Below are 25731 nucleotides of genomic sequence, written 5' to 3' on the forward strand. Positions count from 1 at the left end.
TGCCCACACAATGCAATTAAGGTAGAATCTCTGAGAGTGGACCCTGTAGTTTTTAAAAAGCTCCCCAGGTGATTCTTAGGACCAAGCAGAATTGAAGAACTACTATATTCAGGAAACTGATGAGCTCAGGAAAGTGAACTTACCTCAGAGGAGTTCTTAATGATGAGGGCGTAATTTCTACCCTGTAGTTACGAGGATCACTTCCTATTAAAGTATCTTGAAATAGTATCTAGAACTAAACTAGTGTGTGGTATTAGTACTGTTACTAAACATGGTGAAGAGAACTGGGATTATTGAGGATGAAATTAATGAAGCTTGAATCATATTCAGTGATTAAAAAATGTGTCATCAGATTGTCTCTAAGTGTTTTGTTCATGTTGTGTCTCAGCTGTACCACAGGCTTTCTTAGGTACAGGGGCCTGTAGTTTTCTTCTCTTGTGCCTCTCATCACACCTTGCACCGTGTTTGGCACTATTTACCTATGCAGCCCTGTGGTCAAAGCCTTTTCTCCTGGAGACTTAATCTTTCCTGGAAGGATTTGTTTTTCTCTTCATATAATCATGGTTGCTATTGTTCTTGAATTCTCTCTCATTTCTAGTGCAAGTGGATAGCACCTTTTGAGGAAGGTTTTACTAAAACAAGACTATTTCGGTACTATGGTTTTCTTTTTCATTTATTGTTATAGAACGGTATTACTTCATTTTTTTCAAATGAAAGTTTTATTTCTGGGTTTTATTCAACCTCTTACTCTTGAAAGCGGCTTTTAGGTTAGAGGTCATGTCTGTTTATATATATCATGCCCATGTCTGTATTTGAGAATTTATACTGATTAATTATATATATATAATTATACATATTGTGAATATTAATTATGTATAATAAGCAAAAAAGGAGACTTACTGTGAAGTACAGGAGGAAAAATAACTTGTGAACTTGCTTCATAAACATTAAAACACAAATGTTTATTTTTAAAATGTTGTACACTAAGTTATTTCTTTGATCAGAAGTATGTTATGGCTTCTGTGGACCCATAGAGCAATCCAGACTCCTTTGTACATTTAAATCATCTGTCTGATTTTGTACCTTAGGTCACACTTTTCTTTCTTCTCCTGGGCAGCCAGTCTTGTCATTCACAGATACTCTTTGGTGAGCATTACAACATCCCTTGTACAGGAATGTACAGAAACCTTCTTTCTCCCAGTCCAGAGGGGAGAAGGTGAAGAGCAGTATTATGAATGAGGAAACTGAGATGTTTCCTAATCCTAAATCTAATCCTCAGATTATGGTTTCAGTATTTGATTTAAAACTGGGACTTCCCAGCTATTCAGGCTTGTTTATAATTTGAATATTATTATAAGAAAACACTATATAACATAATTTGGGGGAATACTTAAATGGCTGCTCATTTTGTTGCTTTTGAAGTAATACAATTCTGACTCTGTAGGCTTACTGAAATCTGAGTATGATCTTTTATTCCTAAAATTCCTGAATATTAAATAGATCAGAACATCAATTCACAAATTTGAATACAATTAGAAACACCTTCTTAATAATAGCAAGGATCGCAACTTTGCCCAACTGGTTTGTTAAGATGCCAAGTAGCTTATATTAATAGGCTTTACCGCAAGCGCAGGCAGAAACTGCTAGAAAAAGATTTTAAATGAGAACAGTGGAGACTAGCAGGAATATTAAACAATGGTTTACCTTTTAAATGCTCTTGATCTCTTGAAATACTGTTTCTTTAGTCCTTTTCCAGAGAGGACAGACACGGGTGTGAGGTAAAGAAGAATCAGGGAAGTAGCTTCAAGGCCTCAAGGATTAGCCCAGAATCTTGACTTTAACCTTGTCTGTGTTTTAACTTGAGTTGGCAGTGCTCTTAAAGGCCTCCATGTTGAACTGGATCCAGAGTGGTCTCGTGGAAATGAATGCCTGTAACTTCCTGATGCCCAGCGTCTTCTTAACACACTGCTCTCATTACTTACGTGCCAATGTTAATAGGCACCCTTCCTGCTTACCTGTCACTTTAGCTTGTTTAGACCAGCCAGGCCCTTAACTTGTAAGAAGTGCCAGTCAGTTGTTTCTGCTGGGTTCTACATCATTGTGTGTGTGTGTGTGTGTGTTTGTGTGTGTGTGTGTGTTGCTCAGTCATGTTCGAGTCTTTGTGACCCCATGGATGATAGCCCGCCAGGCTCCTCTGTCCGTGGGATTCTCCAGGCAGGAATTCTGGAATAGGTTGCCCTTTCCTTCTCCATCATCATACAGAAGTATATGTCAAATTGAGACAGAGAGTAGGAAGGTCCAGCTTAGAAAAGAAGTTTGTGTGTTTTCAAGTCCTGGACAGCTTCTCAGCATTTTCCCTTTGTCATTCCCAGAAAGCGTTTTTCTCTTAATTCCTACTCAAAAAAAATTTATAATTATATCTAGGTCTTTTAGAAAGTATTAGGGCAAACAAAATAGATATTGATGAAACAATAAAACATCTTCAGTTGGAGGGAAGGGCCAGTTTTGTTTTGTTAATTTTAGTGAAAGAGACTTGGAAGAGATCCCAGTGACTTTCCTTCTGCATACAAATGCTGAGACCCAGAGATGTGAAGTAACTTCTCCAAAGTAACTCCGCTGTTTAGTGACAGATTTAGAACTGGGATGCTTCCATTCTTGTTATAAGAATGCACTTTGTGTAACTTAGCCTTTAATACTTTCTCTCAACGTTTTTCTGAAACTAGGTGGCAGTATATAGATCAATAAAATACCATCACAAAGGTGTGTGTTCATACTCATGAAGATTCTTTGGGCTGCAAGGAGCAGAAACCAGTAAGCAAACCAGTCTAGCTCAAGAAGCGGGGGAGGTGAGAAAATTTAGAAGAGGTCCTGGAATAGTTCCCAGAATCTAAAGAAAAGTTGGACAAATGGCCAGGCCTAAGGAAAGATAACCCTCATGAACCATAATAAATTCTGCTTAGTACGGTAGAATCACACAGCCTCTAGGACTGTAGTCCTCGAGGACCAGTAGTCCTTCCAGTAGTTGAATTAGAAGGTCGGAAATCATGAAATGATAGCCGAATGTATTCCTACTGCCTTAAACACTGTAGGACCCACCAATGCACATTTAGTCGCCAGTGTGCATGGAGGACAAGGCCTTTGCCCTCAGCATAGGACACTGATTATCTGATCTCTTTTTCTTGTGGAAAGTAAACCCATAATTTAGTTTAGATTTTTATTTTTGGTTTCTTGAAAAAGGAGCAAGACTTTAGACACAGTGAGACAGTACAAATGTAGAATCCTTCAAGACTTTCTCTCTTCTGGTCTCTAGTTGTCACTCCAGTACCTAATTTGACAGGTTTTTAGCAACTTATCTTTATATCACATCTTGCTGTTCTTTAGTTGTTTGGACGACTCTTTGCAACCCCATGGACTGTAGCCTGCCAGACTTCTCTGTCCATGGGTTTCTCCAGGCAAGAGTACTGGAGTGGGTTGCCATTTTCTTCTGCAGGAGATCTTCCCGACCCAGATCAAATCCTCATCTCCTGCATTGCTGGCAGATTCTTTATCACTGAGCCACCAGGGCAGCCCTTACCACATCTTACAAAGCATTAAACTTAGTTTTCATAGAAAGTCTCCCTCCCCCATACTCATAATTAATAGGATTATATAACATATAATCAAATTGCATAATTACTAACAGTAAAACTAGCATAAACAAGTTCTAGCATAGCTTGAGCAGAAGTGTGTGGGAGTGATAGAGATTAACCTACTACCCACTAGCGTATAGCAAGCTCTGGGCATCTGTCACCATATTTAAGAGGGAGATTGAGAGCCGTGCTAATCTAGAAGTGGGTTAAGTGGAGGCCTAGCAGAAGTGCTCCTAGTGTGTTAGAGTAGTTTATACACCTGTCTCATTCCAGCAAGCTCCAAGAAAGTAATCTGGAAGCCACTGGGTGGAAGGCGGGTCCCTGGAAATCAAAACCATTTTCCTAATGATATCAAGCGTTTTTGCCTTTTTCACTCTGATTTTCTACACAGTTTTCAGTTTTCATTTCTAGTATGGTCAATATCAGTAGATAAAATCCACATAAAAAGTTCTTTTGGATCCTCACATTTGTGAATGGCTGCACTAGACTCTGCTCCTTGAGGGCAGGAGCCAATTTCATATTTCTGAATTATTCCTGATGTATTTGCATAATCTTTTACATAAAAGGCACTCAGTAAATATTTGACAAATATATGAAAAAAAGCTCATTTTTCAAGTATTTACAGTCTTTCAAACTGAACCAACAAAGTAGTTTTAAGTCATGGTTTCTGTATTAATGAATATGATCTGTAATTAACAGCAGTGGTGTGCAAGTGAGTGCTTTCAGCTGTCTTAAAATGTAATATATAATAGCTTTCCCCTGAAATCTCAAGCAGTGTTTTAGAGAAGCAGCACAGTTTAGTGAGGGAAAAAAAAAATGAAAGCATGTTCCTGAGAGGTTTTAAAAGTGTGTGATGGTTTTATATCTTGCTTAGGGGGCTATAAGTAAATTTTTTTTTTTTTTCCAAGAGAGGGGAAAGGGCAAAGAGTGAACAGAGATGTGGCCTTATTTAAGAGCAGCCAGTTGATGGAAATTTTCATTGCTGCTGATGAAGACCTTTCCTTTCACTTGAGAAGCTATTTTAGATTTGAAAAGAGAATATGATGGACAGGAAATCATGGTTTGGGGAAGTGAATGTTGCTGCTTTGAGTGACCTTGTTGGAGAAGGGTGATGATGAGTGGTGGCCAGGTGAAAGCAGGTAGGTGCTTTAGATGCCTGCTACTCTTTCAGACATTGTAAGTGTGAAACGTCTTCAGCAGAAACTTTTAAATAAAAATTAAATTCACCTTGTCCACCCGAGAGTGCTGTGCTGTGCTGTGCTTAGTCGCTCAGTCCCTTCTGACTCTTTGCTACCCCATGGACCGTAGCCCGCCAGACCCCTCTGTCCATGGGGATTCTCCAGGCAAGAGTACTGGAGTGGGTAGCCTTTCCCTTTTCCAGGGGATCTTCCGAATCTAGGTCTCCCTCATTGCAGGCAGATTCTTTACCAGCTGAGCCACCAGAGAAGCCCAAGAATACTGGAGTGGGTAACTATCCCTTCTCCAGAGGATCTTCCTGAACCAGGATAAGAATACTGGAGTGGGTAGCCTTTCCCTTTTCCAGGGGATCTTCCGAACCAGGGTCTCCTGCTTTGCAGGCAGATTCTTTATCAGCTGAGCTACCAGGAAAGCCCCCACCCAGGAGTAGGTACTGTTAAATAAGTGTGGAACATTCACAGATGGTATTGAAAGGTAGCTTCTTAGTATTCAACATTAGTAAATACATGGGTATGTAAATTATCTTTGGAGACAGTATTCTAGATTTATTTCATTTTTTAAAAAGGATTAATTTATGTTTCAGTAGTGAGCTATTCTCATGCATTTAAGTCCCTGTATATTGGAGTCATTCCCAAATCTTGTGATTGTTACGACAAGAATCGTTCTAGCTTAAACTTTCAGCTTCAGTAGAGGGGCATGCTTGAATATAAGATTTGTTTTTGCTTTAAGAAAATTCAAATTTTAATATTACTAAATTCATTAGTAAGAGGAAATTACTTTTAGAATTTAAATTTAATATAAAATAATTCCAGCCTGCTTGTTTCCTTCCTGCCATATTTTGGTATAAGGTAGACATGCTTCTCATCATCACCCTTTGCAGTCATCTGTCACCCTGTACCTTGAGGTTTGTGCTTATGTTGCATCAGACTATTGAATTACTGTGTGTTTGCAGTTAGTACTTAGGGGCTGTAATAAGGAGTTCCAGGATTTTGGAGACAAAATCAGAAAAGGTCACCATAAAATTTTTGGTGTGTGGAAGACCTCATTTATGGATATGGATATGCTGGATCCCTGTTGCTGCGTGCGGGCTACTCTCTAGATACAGTGCTTGGGCCTGTCATTGTGGTGGCTTCTCTCGTTATGGAGCACGGCTTCGTTAGCTGTGGCTCTCAGGTTCAGCAGTTGCGGCACTAGGGCTGTAGAGCGTGTGGGCTCAGTAGCTGTGGCGCACAGGCTTAGTTGCCTCGAGGCATGTGGAATCTTCCCAGACCAGGGATCGAACCGATGTCTCCTGCATTGGCAGGTGGATTCTGAACCACAAGACCACCAGGGAAGTCCAGAAACTTTTTCTCATATAAATCATGTGGGCGTGGTTCCACCTGCATTTTATGTTTTGGTCAGTTTATCTGTTCGCCCAGTGAACTGTATGCTTCTTGAAGACAGTACTGTATCTCAGTCATCTTCGATTCTACAGTGCCTAGATGGTTCCCTTCGCATGGTAGGCACTTAGTTAGTGTTTGTGGAATGTATGAGGTCATTGGCCCTCAAAAGATGGATCATAAATGCATTGCTGAGGAGCCAGAGGAGTTCCTGAATCTCTCCTGGATACTTGGGTGAATTCTCTTAGAAATATGATTGAACCGTAACTGTTCCTAACCATAGTCATCCATTTCCAGAATGCACTAAGGCTGGTGCCATCGTGGGTCAGTCATATATGCATTATCAAATAAGATGAGATCCAAAGTGACTTGGGGCCTGGTAGGCGCACAACAGTAGGTGCTAACTTTTGTTTCTCTTGAATATTGTATCAGGGTCACCGTAAGAATTCTTACTAACAGTGGGAAAATTTTTCCTTCTGTTTGGACAAATGTTCATAGCAGTTAAAAGCTCTCATTTGGCCACACCCATATTAATCATTTTGCTGAAAAATAGAAGTTAGAGCAACTGGCAGGCGGAACTGGTATTCTATATAACCTAGGCAAGAACCTGACTAGTTTCACAGTATTTTTTAGGCTAGCTGTTTTAGTCAAAGTGTATTCTAGAATTTTGTTTTTTGGACATATATGTATACATACCCACACATTCAAATACGTGTATGTATATACCTTTGATTTAGTGCTTTAGACTTTTTCAGAAGTTACTTCTCTGTACACCCTTCAAAGATGATATAGCCTGTACACCCTTCAAATTTTTATTTGATTTTATGCCCTTTTAAGCCACTCTTTAGAAAGAGCTAAGTGTTTAAAAGCTGTTATTGGCAAGGGGCTGCAGCAGTCTAAATAAACCTGACAGGAGCCCGGTGTTTCACTACAAGTTTTTTTGCTATTCTGATCAGTGATACCACTATAAACTTAAAAATATTCCTTTTCTTTTCTTGATTTATATTATTGACTATATTTGATTGTGATCACTGTTACTGTGGTTAGTGTGTCAAAATACAGTCTTGAAAATGATAAATGTTATCTAAATACATTTGTTAATTTTTTTCTTTCCATTCAAGATAAGCTTTCACTGGAAGGAATAGTGGTACAAAGAGCTGAATGCCGACCTGCTGCCAATGAAAACTACATGAGGTTAAAGAGGTTGGTGTTTATTACTTTAAAACGATACCTGGTGTGTGTTTTTTTTGTTTTTTTTTTTTAGAATTGAAATACATATATTAGATTGCCTGTTGACTACATGAAAACAATGGTTATTGTTGCAAGTGTTTTCTTCAAAGCTTGTTTGTTTTTAAAATCAAATAAATAAGAACAAATTTTTAGTTACAAAATAAGTAAGTCATGAGGATGCTGACTATAGATAATAATAGTTTATTGCACATTTGAAAGTTGCTGAGAGAAGAGATCCCAAAAGATCTCATTGCAAGAAAAAACAATTTTTTTCAACTATGCTTGCTGTCGGAAGTTAGACTTACTGTGGTGATCCTTTTCCAGTGTGTACGCTTGACTGAATCCTTACCGTGTATTCCTGAAACTAATACAATGTCAGTCACATTAAAACTAAACTCAGAAAGAGTTTCTTCAGTAAGGGGACTTTGAGGACCTAGGCTGTTAATTTGGGTTGTATTCAGCTACTTTGTTACTATAACCTGGAATCAGAATTTGTAAATGTCTTTTTCTGGTTGTCCTTGTAAATCTTGATTCTCTGAAGACATGTTACAAGATCTTTGCACCATTTTATTTTCAAGGGCTATAATTTTCCCATGATGAATGTGTATCTAAAATACTATACACTAAAAAGCAAGTATAACTAGTTGCTAGAATACCATCCTTTTTTCTTAATCTACAGAGAACTTTTATAAACCATTACCTTGTTAGAGATTTTGCTTTGGTGTCCCTCCTCCACACTTTTGGACGTGGTTATTACCCTTTTGTAATTCATGCTTAAAGGTTATGATTGCAAATTCTTGGTACTTCGAATTTTGTGATTTTCAAAGAGTCAACAATTTTTTAAACTTGGAAGAAACGTATTGTACTTGTTTTATAGTTTATATCGAATGTATTTGAATCCCCCATATAGTCTTGAATTACACATTTTAAAATTTACCCTGTACTTAACTATGTGAAATAGTAGTGAACAAAACAAAAGAATCTCTCTGCCCTCATGGTGCATACATTTGAGAAGGTTGTAGCTGCACTGAACTGGTAGCTGGGCTCACACTTCCAAGAGGCAGCCACAGCACCTCTGAATATCCACATTGACTGAACTGGATCAGCTCTCAATTTCACATCTTTTAAACTCCCCTGCCCCGCCCCTCTCAATTAGATCAGATGTCTGTCTCTTGGGAATGAAACAGAGACTAGTTTTCTTGTCCAATAACTCTTCTAATTTCAATTCCTCCCCAGGGCAAGGGAAAGGATGACAATCAAAATGAAAAATTTTTATAACAGTAAATAACTTTGGAACACAGGCAGATGTTCCTCTTTGTTTTTAGCCTATAAAGTTTATTATGTAATACAATTCTTCTTGAGAATTTATCGTCTTCAAATAACTACTGAACTTGGAAAATGCAAAATCTGATTACTCAGCTCTTTGCCAAAATATTTTTCTGTGGTCTTAATTTTCTTTAAAAGTTTCTAAAGATTTCTGGTGATCAGATCAGGCAAGTCACCTGCTGTGTTATGAAACGGCTGCTTTTTCCTTACCAAAGAAGACGTTAAAATTGTTTAGCCTTTTGGAGTATGCCGAAAGACCAGCTATCACATAGTTCAGTTTCGTCAGTGACTTAAGGAAACAGGGTAATTCAGGAGATGATAATCATGTGAGTTTCATAAATAGATGCTATATGACATAAGTCTTGAAGGCTGAGACTTTTTTTGACCAAGTGGGAAAAGATGGGAATAAGAACACTTTAGACAGACAGACAGGCAGGTACAAAGACCTGGGGAAAACATCCTCCTCTCTCCCACCTCACATCCAATGTGTCAGAAAAATCTTCCTGAATGTACCTTCCAAATATTACACAGCTGCTGTCTGACCACTTCCCAGCACCCACATGATCTGCCTTTGTGTCTCATCTGGATCACGGCCAGAGCCTCCTACCAGAGTTCCTGCTTCTGCCCTTGCCCCACTGCTGGCAGCACAGTAGCCAGAACAGTTCTTGTAAAACCTGTCAAGTCGTGCCATTCCTTTGCTCACCTGTCACTTGCAATGCTTCCCATATTACTCAGAATAAAACCCAAGTCCTTGCAGTTGTCTGCAGGGACCTCCATGGTCTGCCCACCCTTCTCTTCCCCTTCTCCCCATCTGAACCTGCTGTCTCCCTCCCCTTGCTCATCTGCTCCATCCACGCTGATCTCCTAACAGCCCACAAGCATAGGCACACTTCCATATGAGGCCTTTGCACCGGATGGTCTTTCCTGCCTGGAGCGTGCTTTCTCCAGATAGCTTCATGGCTCGCTTCCTCACCTCTGTCACGTCTCTTCTCAAATTCTACTTTTTCAATAAGGCCTGCCCTGACCACTCTATGCTTGTGTATAGCACGTATTACCTAATGTAATTTACTTACTATATGTATTGCCAGCTTTGCCCCAGAGCAGTTTAAGCTCCCATGGTTTGTTTTTTGTTTTATGTATACTTGCTTTTTGTTCACTCATACGCGCACAAACATACACCCTGAGTGTCTAGAATAGTTGGTGACATGTAGTAGGTAGACAGGAAATATGCGTTGAGTGAATAAATGGCGGGAGAGACGATTAAAGAGTCTCTTATGCTTGTTAGACAACTTGTTAAAGAGCCATATGTGCTGTGGTAAGAAGTTTGGACTTGGTGTGCTATTGCTATTAAGGAGGCACTGAAGAATTTTAATCTGGATGGAAAGTGAAGGGACTGTGTTTTTAGAAGAGTCATTCTCGCCATGGGTTCCCAGGTGGCACGGTGGTGAAGAATGCCTGCCAATGCAGGAGACAGAGGAGACTCAGGTTCAGTTCTTGGGTCGGGAAGATTCCCCGGAGGGGGAAATGGCAACCCACTCCAGTTTTCTTGCCTGGGAAAATCCCATGGGCAGAGGAACCTGGAGGGCTACAGTCCATGGGGTTGCAAGGAGTTGGACACGACTGAGTGAGTGAGCACACACACATGCATTCTGGCCATGGTGCAGAGACTGAGACCAGGGAGGGAAGTTAGAGGCTGGCGTCATAGTCCAGGTACAAAGTGTCAGAATGACTAAACACAGTGGTTCTAGGCCGAAGGGAGATGAGAGACTTAGTTTGAGGATGTTTGGAGGTAGAGTCGGCAGGACTTGATAAGCCCATCTCAGACTTCCTGAGTTGTGGGACAGGGGCTTTCTCCAGACCCAGACTGATCGTGGTGGCTCTTGTGTTGTGGCCAAATGCACGTCCTGCTGTGAGGCTCAGGCTAGCTCTCTGCCACCCTGTGTAATGTGCTCACGAAGGCAGAGGGGTAGAGACGCCCTTAGAATTTCAGTCCGATTGACAATTTATGTAAAAAGTTAAAAAAGCAAGAAGTACTTAAACTTAGGAAGAGTGAGCATAGCATAGTGAAGTCAGTCATGTCCGGCTCTTTGCGACCCCATGGACTGTAGCCCACCAGGCTCCTCCGTCCATGGGATTTTCCAGGCAAGGGTACTGGAGTGGGTTGCCATTGCCTTTTCCAGGGGATCTTCGGGACCCAGGGATCAAACCCGGGTCTCCGCATTGTAGGCAGATGCTTTACCGTCTGAGGCACCAGGGAAGACTAGGAAGAGTACCAGTGAGTAAATTACCAAAACAGGAGAGTAATCTGAGCCTTAAGTCGTAGCTCATGTATTTTGTTGATCATTAGTCAACATTTTCAGACTCCTTCTGTGATCACTGGAGAAGGAAATGGCACCCCACTCCAGTATTCTTGGCTGGAAAATCCCACAGACAGAGGAGCCTGGTGGGCTGCAGTCCATGGGGTCACTGAGTCGGACACAACTGAGCAACTTCACTTACTTACTTACTGTGATCACTAAGACTCAGTTTAAAAAAAAAAAAAAATCACTAGATACTCTTCTTGCTCTAGAGAGCTTTCCATCTTTGAACCTCATCAAAACGCACAGAGCGGATTATCTAAAGATCTTTATTGACAGTGCAGTGAGGGAGGAACACAAACGTGGTGGCACTGCTGATGGCAAGTGGAAAGACAGGCGGCCGGGTGTGGGTGCTGTCAGAGCGGAAGTGTGTGAGAGCAGAGTCAGCAGCTCGGTGTTTCAGATGTCCTGTACTGTGGACATTTCACACATTGAGTCAGAGAGTTTTAGGGCCTTCTTTTTTCTTTTTATTGGCTGTACCGCGTCTTTGTTGTCCTTTGGGCTTTTTTCTAGATGCAGCGAGCCGGGGCTACACTCAATTTGCTGTGCACGGTTCGTCATTGCGGTGGCTCCTCTAGTTGCGCAGCGCGGGCTCTAGGGCCCTCGGGCTTCAGGAGCTGCGGCACGTGGGCTCAGCACCTGTGGCTCCCAGGCTTAGTTGCTCAGAGGCGTGTGGGACCTTCCCAGATCAGGGATCAAACCGTGTCTTCTGCGTCGGCAGGCAGACTCTTGACCACTGAGCCACTCGGCAAGTCAGGCCTTCTTCTGTCTGCCTGCCCTTGAATGACATTCAGGCGTTTCTGATCACCTGGCTCTTGTCTCACTTCCTGGCTTCACTTTCAGCTCGTCTCCTTCACCTAGATGCCCGACAGTTACAGCACACTAAAGCTGTTTTCCCAGATGCGCTAGGCCCTCGTACATTTTATGCCTGTGTAACATGTTGCATCCTTTACCTAGAATGCCTTAGCTGCCTTCTGCCAGGAGCCTTTAAAAGCAACCCAGGCGTCACTCAGAGAAACCTCGTGCCTTCCACTCCCCGGTCCAGGCAGGATCCTGTGCTCCCCCGTTCTGTTCTTCTTCACTGGTAGTGTATAAATGTCTGCTGCTGAGGTGTACATGGTTGCATCTTCTACAACATTACAGACTTCATAAGAACGGAGAATGAGAGCTCTGGTTTTCTTCCTTGCCTGTTCGCTTTCCCTTCTTCCTTTCCTTCTTGTATGTTCAGCACTTGGCGTAGTTCTTTACAAATAATAGATATCTAGAAGTATTTGTTGGGTTGAAATGGATTGAAATAAAAAGGGAAGGCAAAACTAGGTACAGAGACATGGAAGTCAGCAGCATTCAGCTTCTTTGTTTAACTTCTGCATGTTTATGTCACTAATTCAGCTAAAAATCCTTGTCTCGAAAGTTTTTATTTTTAATTCTTTCATTGTTTGTGGGTCTTCTTAAAAAACCTAATAAGAAAAGCCTTTCCCTCTGGGAACAGAGTACTGGTTGCAGACGGCTTTCTTCCCTGTGCTAAGACTCCAAACAGCAGGGAGCAAGATGTGATTCACGCTCTCTCCCAGGGAGAACTGATCCTGTGGTATCTGCCTTGTCTTGTTATGAGGCAAGCAGAAAGGACCCTCTCACTCAGTAGATCTGTATATAATTTGTGGGGAGTGTAATTCATGCCCAGAGAAGTATCTGCAAATAAAATTTTTGCAGTAACAGCACCAAAGCATTTTCTTTCCACCACATTTAAACTAGTCCTTGGAGTTTTTACTTTTCCCCATATATATATATCTCATAAAGATTAATTATTTTATAAATGATTTTTCTTATATATTAGGATGATGATCTCATACCAGGTCCCTTTATATTTAAAAAAGAAGTACAAGATGGGTTGTAAATAGGATATGCTAAGCGTTGCTTCAGTTGTGTCCGACTCTGTAACCCTATGGGCTGTAGCCTGCCGGCCTCCTCTATCCAGGAATTCTCCAGGCAAGAATACTGGAGTGGGTTGCCATTTCCTTCTCCAGGGGATCTTCCCCACCTAGGGATGGAACCAGCGTCCTTTAAGTCTCCTGCATTGGCAGGTGGGTTCTTTACCACTAGTGCCACCTGGGAAGCCCTGTAAATAAGATGATTATATAATTAATCATTTAAAATAGGATGCTTTTTTCTTTTTAATTTATTTTTTAATTAATTTATTTATTTTAATTGGAGACTACTTTACATTATTGTGGTGGTTTTTGCCATACATTGACATGAATCTGCCCCGGGTGTACATGTGTTCCCCATCCTGAACCACCCCCCACCTCCCTCCCCATCCCATCCCTCAGGGTCATCCCAGTGCACCAGCCCTGAGCACCCTGTCTCATGCATCGAACCTGGACTGGCAATCTGTTTCACATATGGTAATATACATGTTTCAATGCTATTCTCTCAAATCATCCCACCCTCGCCCTCTCTCACAGAGTCCAAAAGTCTGTTCTTTACATCTGTGTCTCTTTTGCTGTCTCACGTATAGGGTCATTGTTACCATCTTTCTGAATTCCATATATATGCATCAATATACTGTATTGGTGTTTTTCTTTCTGACTTAATTCACTCTGTATAATAGGCTCCAGTTTCATCCACCTCATTAGAACTGATTCAAATGCATTCTTTTTAATGGCTGAGTGATATTCCATTGTGTATATGTACCACAGCTTTCTCATCCATTCATCTGCTGATGGACATCTAGGTTGCTTCCGTGTCCTGGCTATTATAAACAGTGCTGCGATGAACATTGGGGTACACGTGTCTCTTTCAATTCTGGTTTCCTCAGTGTGTATGCCCAGCAGTGGATTGCTGGGTCGTATGGCAGTTCTATTTCCAGCTTTTTAAGGAATCTCCACACTGTTCTCCATAGTGGCTGTACTTTGCACTCCCACCAACAGTGTAAGAGGGTTCCTTTTTCTCCACACCGTCTCCAGCATTTGTTGTTTGTAGACTTTTTGATAGCAGCCATTCTGACTGGCGTGAGATGGAACCTTATAGTGGTTTTGATTTGCATTTCTCTGATAATGAGTGATGTTGAGCATCTTTTCATGTAAAACAGGATACTTTTACGAAGGAAAGTAGGCCTAACTAGAGAAAAAGCCACACTGAGACAACACTGTAAACTGTCCCAGATAAACTGGGATGTAAAATGACCCTTATTGTGAATAGCCTGGATAAATTAAAATGCCAAATTTAAAACAAGAACTTGAAGAGTCAAATACTGAAAGTTCTGGCGATTAGGAAACATGTACCACAAAATCTAGAACGTTCAGCTATGGCTGAACTTAAGCTTGATGTGAGTCCCAGTAGCCACACAAAGTTGGGCATATGACAGTGTTCTTTTCATGTTTAAATGTATGTTTACATAATATTAATGTAAATTTGTATATAAAGTTTCTTACACAGTAAAATGAATAATAAACTAAAATCAGTTTTATAGTAAAACAGTTAATTATTAATAAAAACTGAGGTCATAGAAGTAACTCAGAGTTCAATAAAGGTAATTTTATGACCAGGGAAATAATAGTATTGGATTTTAGCTTTCTGGTGATCTTATTTGAAGCACATTTTATTGAACAGAGGTTTTGACAAATATTGAGGTTAATGGTTAGTATACTAGTTATATGCTTGCATTCGTAAGTGTCAGAAAATCCAACGCCAACTCGCTTAAAAATAAAAGACACCTATTGACTCACCTGAATTGAATCCAGTGGCGCTGTGCACTTCAGCTGCAGCTTTACTTAGGAGTTCTCAGTGTCACCAGTGTTTTAGCTCTGTTCTGAGTTCACCTATTGACTCACCTGAATTGAATCCAGTGGCGCTGTGCACTTCAGCTGCAGCTTTACTTAGGAGTTCTCAGTGTCACCAGTGTTTTAGCTCTGTTCTGAGTTTTGGGGCCCATTTTTCTCCAGCTCCCCTGTTTTCAGACTGACCTTTCTCTTGGTAGCAAGACAGCCACTTGCAGCTCCCAGGATTATCTGCCTCTTTTTTCATTATTAAGCCCCAGGAGCTGAGTGACTTTGTCTTCAACCAACCCTTCACTTCCTTCCATGGGCCATCATGGATTCTGAGTTTATCCTGGAACCAGTAAATATGTCAGTGAGGATGGGAAGCATGGATTAAGGCTTTGAGCCCACCTGTGGACATGTATAGGAGGGAGGGTCAGTCACATCCAGAACACGTGGCTGCTGTTCTGTACGGAGGGGCTGGGGTGGGGGCGAGGCCTGGGGAGGTCATCATCAGATCAACAGCAAAACTGTTCTTACCAGAAAAAGCATCTTAGGTCAGAAACACTCATCCAGGATGTTTGCATCCTTTGTTGCTTCCTTTTGGGGAATGACCGTCTTCTCTCTCGTGAGAAGGTCCAGATTTTTATTAGAAAGCAACTCTGGACCTATGAAGATGCCTTAACAGGGTGAGATGGGTGAAAGGTCAGGCTCTGGGGTCTCACTGCCTGGTTTCAGAGACTGGCTTCCCCAGTGACTGGCTGGCTGAGCTTCGGCGAAGTACATGGCCATTCTGCGCCTTCATTGCCTCATATTTTATAAAATATGATAGTGGCGTTTATGTCAGGGTTGTGATAATGATTAAATAGCACTATATAATATATGATGTGTCTGACACAGAGTACTCAGTAAATATTAACTATTATGTTTATGACTTACCTGAGTAAGTACTCCTGTCCCAGAGATATTCCCAACCCATCCTGGTTTGTCTTTAGCTCTCATGATAAAAAGAGACTTGCACACAAAGATTCCTTTTTGAATTCCTGCCCTGAGGTAGATAAATTAGTTTAATCAAGTTTAAATTGGAAATAGGGCAGAAAGAGAGCTAGAGCTGAGAAAAAGAACGTGAAGATTTTTTTTTTTATTAGAGACTTTGTGGTAATAATCCTCTTTTCAAAACAAAATCTGTAAAGTAGTGGTTTAGATGTTCCTAGATATTATCCAGATTCAGACCCAGGGATCTGAGTTCACTTTCTCTGCACAATCTTCATCTACCCTTTTCTTCCCCTCAGGGACTCCTTAATGTGCCCAGCATCATGGATAGATCTGAAAGCCCTGGAGTTGTAGTGTGTAAATCTTCTAGATGTTCAGAATCTTTATGAAAACTATAAAGGATACTGATCTTGAAAATTTCCCAAGTTGCCTTTGGAAATCTTATCGTCCCCTCCTGCAGTGATGCTTTGGCTGATGGCTCTCCTGAGGCAACCAAATGTGTGATTTTGTAAAACATGGGGCTGTAAGTCGTCTTCATCAAAGATTTTTTGAAGGACCAGGGGACTGGAAGTCCTAAAGAACCCACCCAAGAAGGCAGCTAGCTTGCTTGGCTGTAAGCATGCCCTGTTCTCACATCCTTTCTCCTCGAAGTGCACCTTTTTAATTAGCACTTAAGAGTGAAGGATTATGTGAAAGAAGCTGGATGTCTTCACTGAAGTGTTAATACAATAATTTTTAAATATATTAATAGATAGCTGTAGTAAACTTGCAAAAATACCAGTGGGATAGAAGTACCACGAAAAGCTAGTCACGGTGTTTTATCCAGAGTTTTTTAAAAGGCCGCCACAGGTCCTCATGGGTAATGCTGTTTGGTGCAAGCAAGCTTCTTAGGGAAATTAATGGTAAACGTGGTCCTTTTCCCTCTGAAAAGCCATAGCAGGTGTCCCCACAGCCCTTGAGCTGTAGACTGCTCCTGAAGGCTTAGTATTTTGATGAAATAGGATTTCCAAATGATTGTAAAAAGTTGCTGGGAGTATATATGTGTATGTATGGAGGAGAAGGGGACCACCTGGCGTGCTGCGATTCATGGGGTCGCAAAGAGTCGGACACGACTGAGCGACTGATCTGATCTGATCTGATCTGATGGATACACACACACATATACATAATTAAACCATTGGCATAATTAAGCAACAAAGATTTTATATAATTTCCTTTTTTCAAGTCCTCAGATGTTTTTACCTTAAGGCTGGAGGAGGAGAGGAATATTTTTTCATCATCTGGGTACTGTTCTTTCTCCCTGGACATCGCTTGTCTTTGGAATTCCCCGCCTCTTCTGCCTGCTCTCTTGGTTCCTCAGGCTTCTAACCCCTTCTTTGCTGCCATTCCAGCTCAAGTGTGCACTAGTGCAAAACCAGTCGTTTCCCATCTTCCCTGAGTTCTCTCCTGTCCCCCTGTCTGCAGTGCTCTTTCGTGCTTTCCTGCTTGCCACACTCCTGTTCATCCTTTCAGATTCAGCTCAAATGTAAACCTCTCCAGCCATTTCTCCCCACACAGGATAAAGGCATCATCTCCACCAAGTTCCTGTAATGCTATACATTTGCTAGTAAACCACTAATCGCATTTCGCTTCTCATTTTACTTTTACTGTTTCTGTTTACATCTCTACCAGATAGTGAGGCCCTTGAGGGCAGGGACTATGAGCTCATTCATCTTTGCTCCAGCAACTTGATGTTCAATAAAAAGCTAGTAGAGTAATTGACCAAAAGTCAGCGTTTTCAAGTTAAGAATTTGCAGTCTACCTTGATTAATGAACCTCTCCAGGATGACTACTCTTTTAAAAATGCATTTAGCTGTATTTAAGATTCAAATTATAGGTCCTGAGAAACAGTATTGGCATGTGGTGCTGTTTCTACAAAGCTTCACAGCTTTGCAGGATAAAAATACCTCAGTACACAATTTCTCTTTGTTCACTCACAGTTGAAAATCAACAGGGCTAAACCTTAGGCAAAACTGTGAAGTATGGAAAGTTTATCTTTATTATCCCAGCGTCTCCTTTCTTCATTTCTTTTCTTCTGAGTAATACTATCTTTAGGCATCTGCTTTTTATCCTGTTCTGATCTTTTTTATTCTATCAATTCTGAATACATTTGAAGAATGAATGGGCGTAAGTCAAACTGGGCATTTGATTTTAAACCTCTTCTTACTAAATGTGAAATAATAGCCATCAGGTTACCTGTTTAAGGTATTTGAGTAGGGAGTCTTGTCTTTTTTTTTCATGAGGAAGTAAAGTCATTGAAATTATACCATTTTTAGGTTGGCCCAGTACACACATTGAGTAGTCCTTTTCATTTGTCAGGGGAACTTAACCTCCAGAATAACCATCTCTGTGTCCTGGCTCCAGTGGGTAGATCTGACCTGGCTGTAATTGTTGGAGATCTGTTCTGAGAATTTATCACTTGCTGCTGAATTTTGACCGCAAAAATAGCCAAATGGTCTTAGGCAGAATTGGGGCCACCCCTAGTCCATATGATGCCGTGTACAAAATTTTAAAGGTGATCCTTCCTCATTTGTATCTGTCAGAAGTCATGGTAATTTATGTATTTTGTTAAATAAGCCATTACTACCATCTGCCAGAAAATCGCCACAGTAATTAGACAAGTCTTCGCTGTCTCTGGTGTGAATGTGCAGCACCACTGTGCACACTAAACAGACGGAGCTGGGAGGGAGCTCTGCTTCCTGGTTTGCTGCAGGCCTCCACGTCCTGTTTTCCTACCAGCTGATCTGAAGTTTAAGTTGCTTGCCTGATCCTTGAAGGCACTGGATTTTCAACTCTTGGTTTGTGATTCCCTGAACCTTTTGAAAATGAAGGAAAGATACCACGTGTGCCTTTACTAGGAACAAGGCTCCCATTTAGTTCATTGAATTGGTAGGAATAATGATAATCAAGCCTTTAACTTACTTAGGAAGAACTAGTCTAAACTTGGGATGATCTGGCTTTAAATATTCTTAGTAGTTTGTCAATCAAAGTACAAGAAAACCGGACTCATGAACATCTATATATTCTCTCTCTTGCTTGAAGAGTGTAATGCAATTGCAGTGAGATATATTGTTTTTATTTAAAAAAAAAAAAAACTTGGAATTTTTTTTTAAGAATCTTCAATTTATATGTAGAGGAAGAAAAGATATTGTTTACAAATTTTTTAAAAACTGCTTAGGGGAAACAATTTTAGGGATCACACACTCTTAAATGGCTTCATATTAATTAGATGTTTATTTTAGTTACTTTTTTTTTAAAGTCTTATTTCCATTTTCAGAAATGAGACTGTTGAGTCATAGAGAAGTTGTGGTTGCCCAAGCTCACAGTTTGTAAATGACAAAGCTGGAGTTTGAACCGAGATCTAATTGATTCCAGTGTGTTAAATGGCAGGCTGACTCTTCTGGCCTTTATTGTTTCAAAACGTTGCCTGGCTTATCAGTAGGAAGAAGAAACGGAGCTTGTTCTTTTTCTTTCCTCTCTTGTTCTGGGTGATCATTGCATTGATGTCCCTCGGTGTAAACTATTAATAGTATCGTTAGTACCATCATTCTATTTCATTATACAATAGGGTAACATTTATGTATTTATATATAAGATATAAAGTGGCTTCATTGTTTCAGTTTAGATTTTTTGATCTAATTTCAGAGCCTAAAACTTAACACTGAATGTTGCTAGCATAACTTAATTGAATTTTAAAGCCCCGTGTATCTGTAAGGAGAGAGGTAGAATATTAAGTGATTTTGTGTCTGTGGAGTTTGTTATTTTACTTTTGTGATATTTATGTGAAATTTATAGTACTTTGAGTAGTTTTGATGAGCTGGTAGTTGAGCTATTTTTACTAGTTTTCTTTAGTATACCCTGGTATTATAGTTGTCATGTACTGTATACTGATGTGTGTGTGAGACTTTGAAGACCACTGAATGTCTGAAACTTTTCTCTTATAATATGTTCTGTATTTGAGGAAAACTGAAAAGATGAAATTGGTAATAATAATGTTCACACAGAAACTTTTCAAACCAAACAATAGTAGACAGATGGGAAAAACAGGGGAGAAAGATGTAAGCTTATACAAAACAAAATATGTATTCCCACTAAAATGTAGTTCCATGAGGGCAAAGCTTTTTGTCTGCTTTATTCACTGGTGTATCTCTAGTGACTGGAAGAGTACCTGGCACCTAGTAGGTGCACAGTGAATATTTGTGGGATGAAGAAAGGAAGGAATGGGACTTAGGCATTGTCTTACAGGCTGCCTAGAACTTTGATCACAGTGAGACACGCTGCTGCATGCCAGGCTGATTTATCTACTCTTGTCACTTCCCCATATTTCATAGCTTCAGAGCATTATTTATTACTCATTTGCTCAACAGATATTTACTGAGCATCCAATGTATATACTAAGCAGTGTAACATACAGCAACCAGAGCTTATTCATTTTGGGAAGTGGATCATAGATGGGTACTAAATAATAATTTAGATTATATGATTGTATATAATAAGAGAGGTTGACACAGGCAGTAAATTTCAGGTTTCAGAAAGTATTGATTTGGTGAATTTAAGAGAAAGGAGTCAGAGAGTTTGCCTAGATGAAGACAGGGAGGGAGAGATTCTAAGTGGAACAGCACAGTGTAGTTTGAGATCAATCAATAGGAGTGTTTTAGGAAACATAGATCAGCCTGGCAGATTAGACAGAGGGCTGACTGTAGGGTGTTTCAGTGTTACACTGAACAAGCAGGTGATCAGTGAATCACTGATAGAGCATATTTCACCCAGAGGGAGATTCCTAGGTCTCCTTCATAGCTTTGTCCTTGGCACACTCTCCTCACTTGGCCTTCAGTTGAGTTCAGTCACTCAGTCGTGTCCAGCTCTTTGAGACTGCAAGGACTGCAGCACACCAGGCTTCTTTGTCCATCACCAGCTCCCAGAGCTTGCTCAAACTCATGTCCATTGAGTCAGTGACGCTATCCAACCATCTCATCCTCTGTCGTCCCCTTCTCCTCCTGCCTTCTATCTTTCCCAGCATCAGGGTCTTTTCCAGTGAGTCAGTTCTTCGCATCAGGTAGCCAAAGTATTGGAGCTTCAGCTTCAGCTTCAGCATCAGACCTTCCAATGAATATTCAGGACTGATCTCCTTTAGGATGAATTGGTTTGATCTCCTTGCAGTGCAAGGGACTCTCAAGAGTCTTCTCCAGCACCACCATTCAAAAGCATCAATTCTCCGACACTTAGCTTTCTTTATGGTCCAACTCTCACGTCCATACGACTACTGGAAAAACTAGGAGTCTTTGTAGCTCCTGCTTCTCTCTTTAACTCTTCCCTTCCTATGTTATCTTACTGACTGATCCTATCCCCTTTAAACAGTTATAACAAAGGAACTCCAGAATTTGTATCTCCATCCCAGACCTGTCTCCTGACCTTCACACCCATACATGTACAGCATTCCCCTTGATAGTGCCACTTGGATATCTAACAGCATCTCAGCTTCACAGGCCAGAAATTGGATTCTTGGTTTTTACCCACCCTCCCAGCCCTAACACAGTCTTCCCCCAGTCTTCACCATTTCTACTCAGTTACTCGGGCAAAACACCTGGGACTTGTCCTTGAGTTCTCTTTTGACAGGAACATGCAGTCCATTATCAGGGTCTACCAGCTGTACCAACACCATTCACTGACCTGCTGCGTATGACCACTGCTGCTTCATTGTTCTGCCTTCTTCACCTGTATTTAGGACTGACTACCTGATTGCTTCCCTGGTGGCTCAGACTGTAAAGAATGTACCTGCAATGCAGGATACCTGGATTCAGTCCCTCAGCTGGGAAGATCCCCTGGAGGCGGGCATGGCAACCCACTCCAGTCTTCTTACAAGGAGAATTCCATGGACAGAGGAGCCTGGCGGGCTACAGTCCATGGGGTCACAAAGAGTTGGACCCAACTGAGTAACCAACACTTTCACTTTCACCTAATTTGCAAGGCCTGTTGCAGAATGAAGTACAGTGCCCCTTGTTCATAAATTATTAAGAATTGCAGAATGGTAACAGCATTGCATTGTCAAGTGCAAGGCCCTTAAGTGCAAGACAAGTGTGACTGCACAGGGCACTTGCTAGTGAAGCTGGCCTTCCCTCTGATAGCAAATGCCTCCTAACTAACGGCTCCCTGCTGCCCCCTATAGACAATTCCTCACGTGGCTCTCAGAGTCATCAGAGTAGATCAGGTCATAGCATTTCCCTGCTTAGAATTTACGGGAATCCCCCATGCTCTGGCCTTCCAAACCCAATGTGATCTGATCCTGAAGCTTCTTCAGCCTCTTGTTCCACCGTACTCCTCTCTCATTCCCTAGGCAGCCCCAGTGGCCGCTTTCTTGTCCCTCAGAGCAAGAGCAGTCCTCTTGGAGGGCTCTTTCAGCCTAAGCGTGAGTCTTTCACCAGCTCTTAAAGAGTCACCCTCCTTTCCAGTACGCCAGGTTGCATGTCACCTCCTCAGATAAGTCTTTCCTGACCACTCCTAGGTGAAGCAGTGAAGCCTCCTCCTGTTACTTACTGCACCATTACCCAGTTTTATTGTATTCTTAGCACTTGCTACTCTGCACTATCTTTATTAACTCTTAGTTATGACTTATTGACGATATCCTTGTCACCTAGCATAGCACTTGCCACAGGATAATGTTCAATAATTATTTGTTGCATGAATGAATATTTCATAGTCTTTAGCCTCTTACATTTTGGAAATTTTAGGTTAACAGTGTTTTTCCTTTTTCAGCTGTAATACTTTTTTATTTGTTGAATTCTCATAAAATTGAATTAATTTATGTTTAATTTATAGATATTCCGAAGTTAATTTTAAAATCTGAAGTTTGTTTTTTTTTCTTCTCCTTTAAAATAGCATGACACATTCTATATGCTCCATAGCTTGGACAGGAAGTTAAAGGTGCTGTTAGCTGTTAAAGGTGAAGTTAATAGTATAGCATGAATAGAGTTCCCCCTCAGAATCAGTATTTTGCATTGTAATACCAAAGGTCTCACAGCTCAAGCTTCACAGGTTTATGTAAAGCCATTTATTGTGTAGACATTGAACACCTATCATATACCAGACACCCAGGAACAAAAAGGTAAGACATTTTCCCTGCCCTTGAATTGCTCATTTTAGAAAACTTGTCCTCTGATACGCAACATTCTTGTGTAGTTTCAAAAGAAAAGCACTAACTCTACTTTATGAACTACACTCTATCTTCTAGCTCTTAAAAAGCCTAACTGCGTGGTCCAAAACGATGCTACTGTATAGAACAAACACATACACTTTATGAAGCTAACATGATTGTGAAATATTTAATTTACAAATCTGTTGTTTCCCAGTACTGTCTGGTACACACACCAGTTTTGGAGGAGGTGGGTGTGGTGGTGACCAAATGCTGTGGTTCACAGAATTTGCAGCGCTTATTACATAATTACATTGAATGCCATATGGCATTTTATCACAGCTCATTAAATTACTAGGGGCTTATACTTCTACTTGAGTTATCTTTAGTGTGTTTCCGTAGCACTGTTTTTTTGTAATATAAATTTAAAGTCTTTTTTGTAAAATATTCTTCAAGATGAAAATAATTTGTGGTATACAGAACCCTGGACTTTTCCAGAAATAATCCCCATGTAGCTTCTAAATGGTGACTAAATGACAGGTATACACTATAGAGTTCTTCAGATATAGAAAATAGGGCTAACTACCACTGACCATGTCAATAAAGAGATACCAAATTATTTTTTTCTAGGACATTTGGTTTTGAAAATTACCTCTTAGTATTAGCATTCACATCTTTTTTTTTCCTGGAACTTCACAGATGAATGGGTTGTTTCTAATACTTTTCCAAATAGCTATCGCTGAATTCTTTTTAAAAGTTTGTGACTTTAAAAAAGAATTTTACTTAGTTTTAATGAATGATTCTAATTATTTTACACATGATACCTGTATCCATACCTCACGCACAAAGTTTACTGGGAACATAATTTAGCCTACTCTAACTTGTTTTCCCTCATGAATGCCTATTTTTGAGTTACGTGGTAGCTGCCTCCAGATACCATCAAGAAGAGTGGGTCCTTTACCCTTTCTCAGGATGGCCACAGAGTATTGTATTTTGTGAATTCTTCTGATTATTTTATATAGTTCTTCACTTCCCTCTTAGCAGCTATCATTTTGTCGTGTTGATTGCGTTACTGTCAGCTGCAGCCCCTCTCTTCGATCTGATTTAGTGTTTTTAATTTCCTGTGAGCTTGGAAACCAGTTTTAAAATTCTATTAGGATGAATGATGTGCGTAAAAGAAGACCAAATCGACTATGAGTGAAGGTCTAATGGGCTCACCTGTGAGTCAAGTGCCCAGAGCTGTCATATTTGGCCTTGTGACATCTGTTTTGGTTGCTGAGATGCTCTTTTTGCTTCTTTGCTGGTACTAGTTAGGACAGATGTCATTCTGTTTAGTTAATCACAAAACAGAAAAACATGTAGAATATCTCATTTTGGAACCCTTCCTTTGATCACTTGGTCTTTTGTACACTGTACTATCTATCTGAAACTCAGGTATATAATAAAGTATTGCTAATTAAATTAACTGACATCTTTCCACGTGCTTTGCCATGAGACCGAGTCATACAATTTAATGAACTCAAAAAGCTGTTGATTTCCAAAGCTTGTTTCTCTATTCTTTAATCAGATTTCTATCATGGATGAAGCTTGCAGTTTCAAAATCAGTCAAGCATTGACAACATAACAAGATAGTCTGCAGTTAAGGCCAGTGTACCTTCAATAAATCTGCAACATGCATAATGGGATATGTACTTTGTCAGGCATTGTCCTGGGTAGGAGGCCTAAAATGAATAAGGAAAACAGGGTTTCTGTGTTTAAGAGGCTTATGTGGTACCCAGTCACTCTCAAACTTTTTACTGGTATATACAGATCACCTGGGAACTTTGTTAAAAATGTTGATTCCAGGGCCCAGTCTCCAGAGTTCTTGTCTCAGTAGATCTTGAGTTGGGAGTACAAATACGCATCATTATTAGGCAACCTGATGATTCTGATGTAAGTGGTCCTGAGAACACATTTTGACAAATCTAGTGTGGCTGATAAGGAGTTCTTCACAAGGAGGTGTGCAGTCTTCAGATGATATGTAGTCAAAACAATATGTTTCTGTGTTTAATCTGATCAGCATTTCATCTGTAATCTAATCTATCTCAAGAGTCTTACTTTTTAAATCACTGGCCTATGTTTCTACTTTGTACCTTTATGTTGAGATAAAATTACTGGAAACAATGATTAAGTCTAAGTAGGGTGATTTCTTGTCTATTAAACCTCACCAACAATTAATCTTTTCCATGAGAATGACATTGACCTATGACAAGCTGTCTCCCAAAGATAGGCTATTAGAGTGGTAGAGTACAGACAAAGCATTTCTACCCAACAGCTTCTTTAGAAATCAAGGTCATGATCAAGTGGAATGCATCTTGAAGTGTATGTGAGAAACTGGATCAGTAGTTGCCTTCAGAGAGAGGATCTGGATGTCTAGGAGAGACTTTTTTTTTAAGTTGAAGTATAGTTGATTTTTTGGAGAAGGAAATGGCAAACCACTCCAGTGTTCTTGCCTGGAGAATCCCAGGGACAGGGGAGCCTGTTGGGCTGCCGTCTATGGGGTCGCACAGAGTCGGACACGACTGAAGTGACTTAGCATAGCATAGTTGATGTACAATATCGTGTTTCAGGTATACAGCATGGTGATTCAGATTTTATGTATATAATATATATACACACATACACACATGTTATATATAGTATAGTTGATTTACAGTA

General features: G+C 40.4%; 1 protein-coding gene across 1 annotated transcript in view; it reads left to right on the forward strand.

Annotated features, from left to right (window-relative positions):
* Window positions 1-25731, forward strand: part of GTF2F2 (general transcription factor IIF subunit 2) — a 136506-nt gene that overhangs the window by 65235 nt on the left and 45540 nt on the right. Inside the window, exon 5 of the mRNA XM_027557193.1 lies at window positions 7327-7408. Coding sequence (XP_027412994.1) covers window positions 7327-7408 — 82 coding nt within the window. The remainder of the gene's footprint in view (window positions 1-7326; window positions 7409-25731) is intronic.

The sequence above is a fragment of the Bos indicus x Bos taurus genome, chromosome 12, assembly GCF_003369695.1.
Source record: "Bos indicus x Bos taurus breed Angus x Brahman F1 hybrid chromosome 12, Bos_hybrid_MaternalHap_v2.0, whole genome shotgun sequence".
NCBI lineage: Eukaryota > Metazoa > Chordata > Mammalia > Artiodactyla > Bovidae > Bos > Bos indicus x Bos taurus.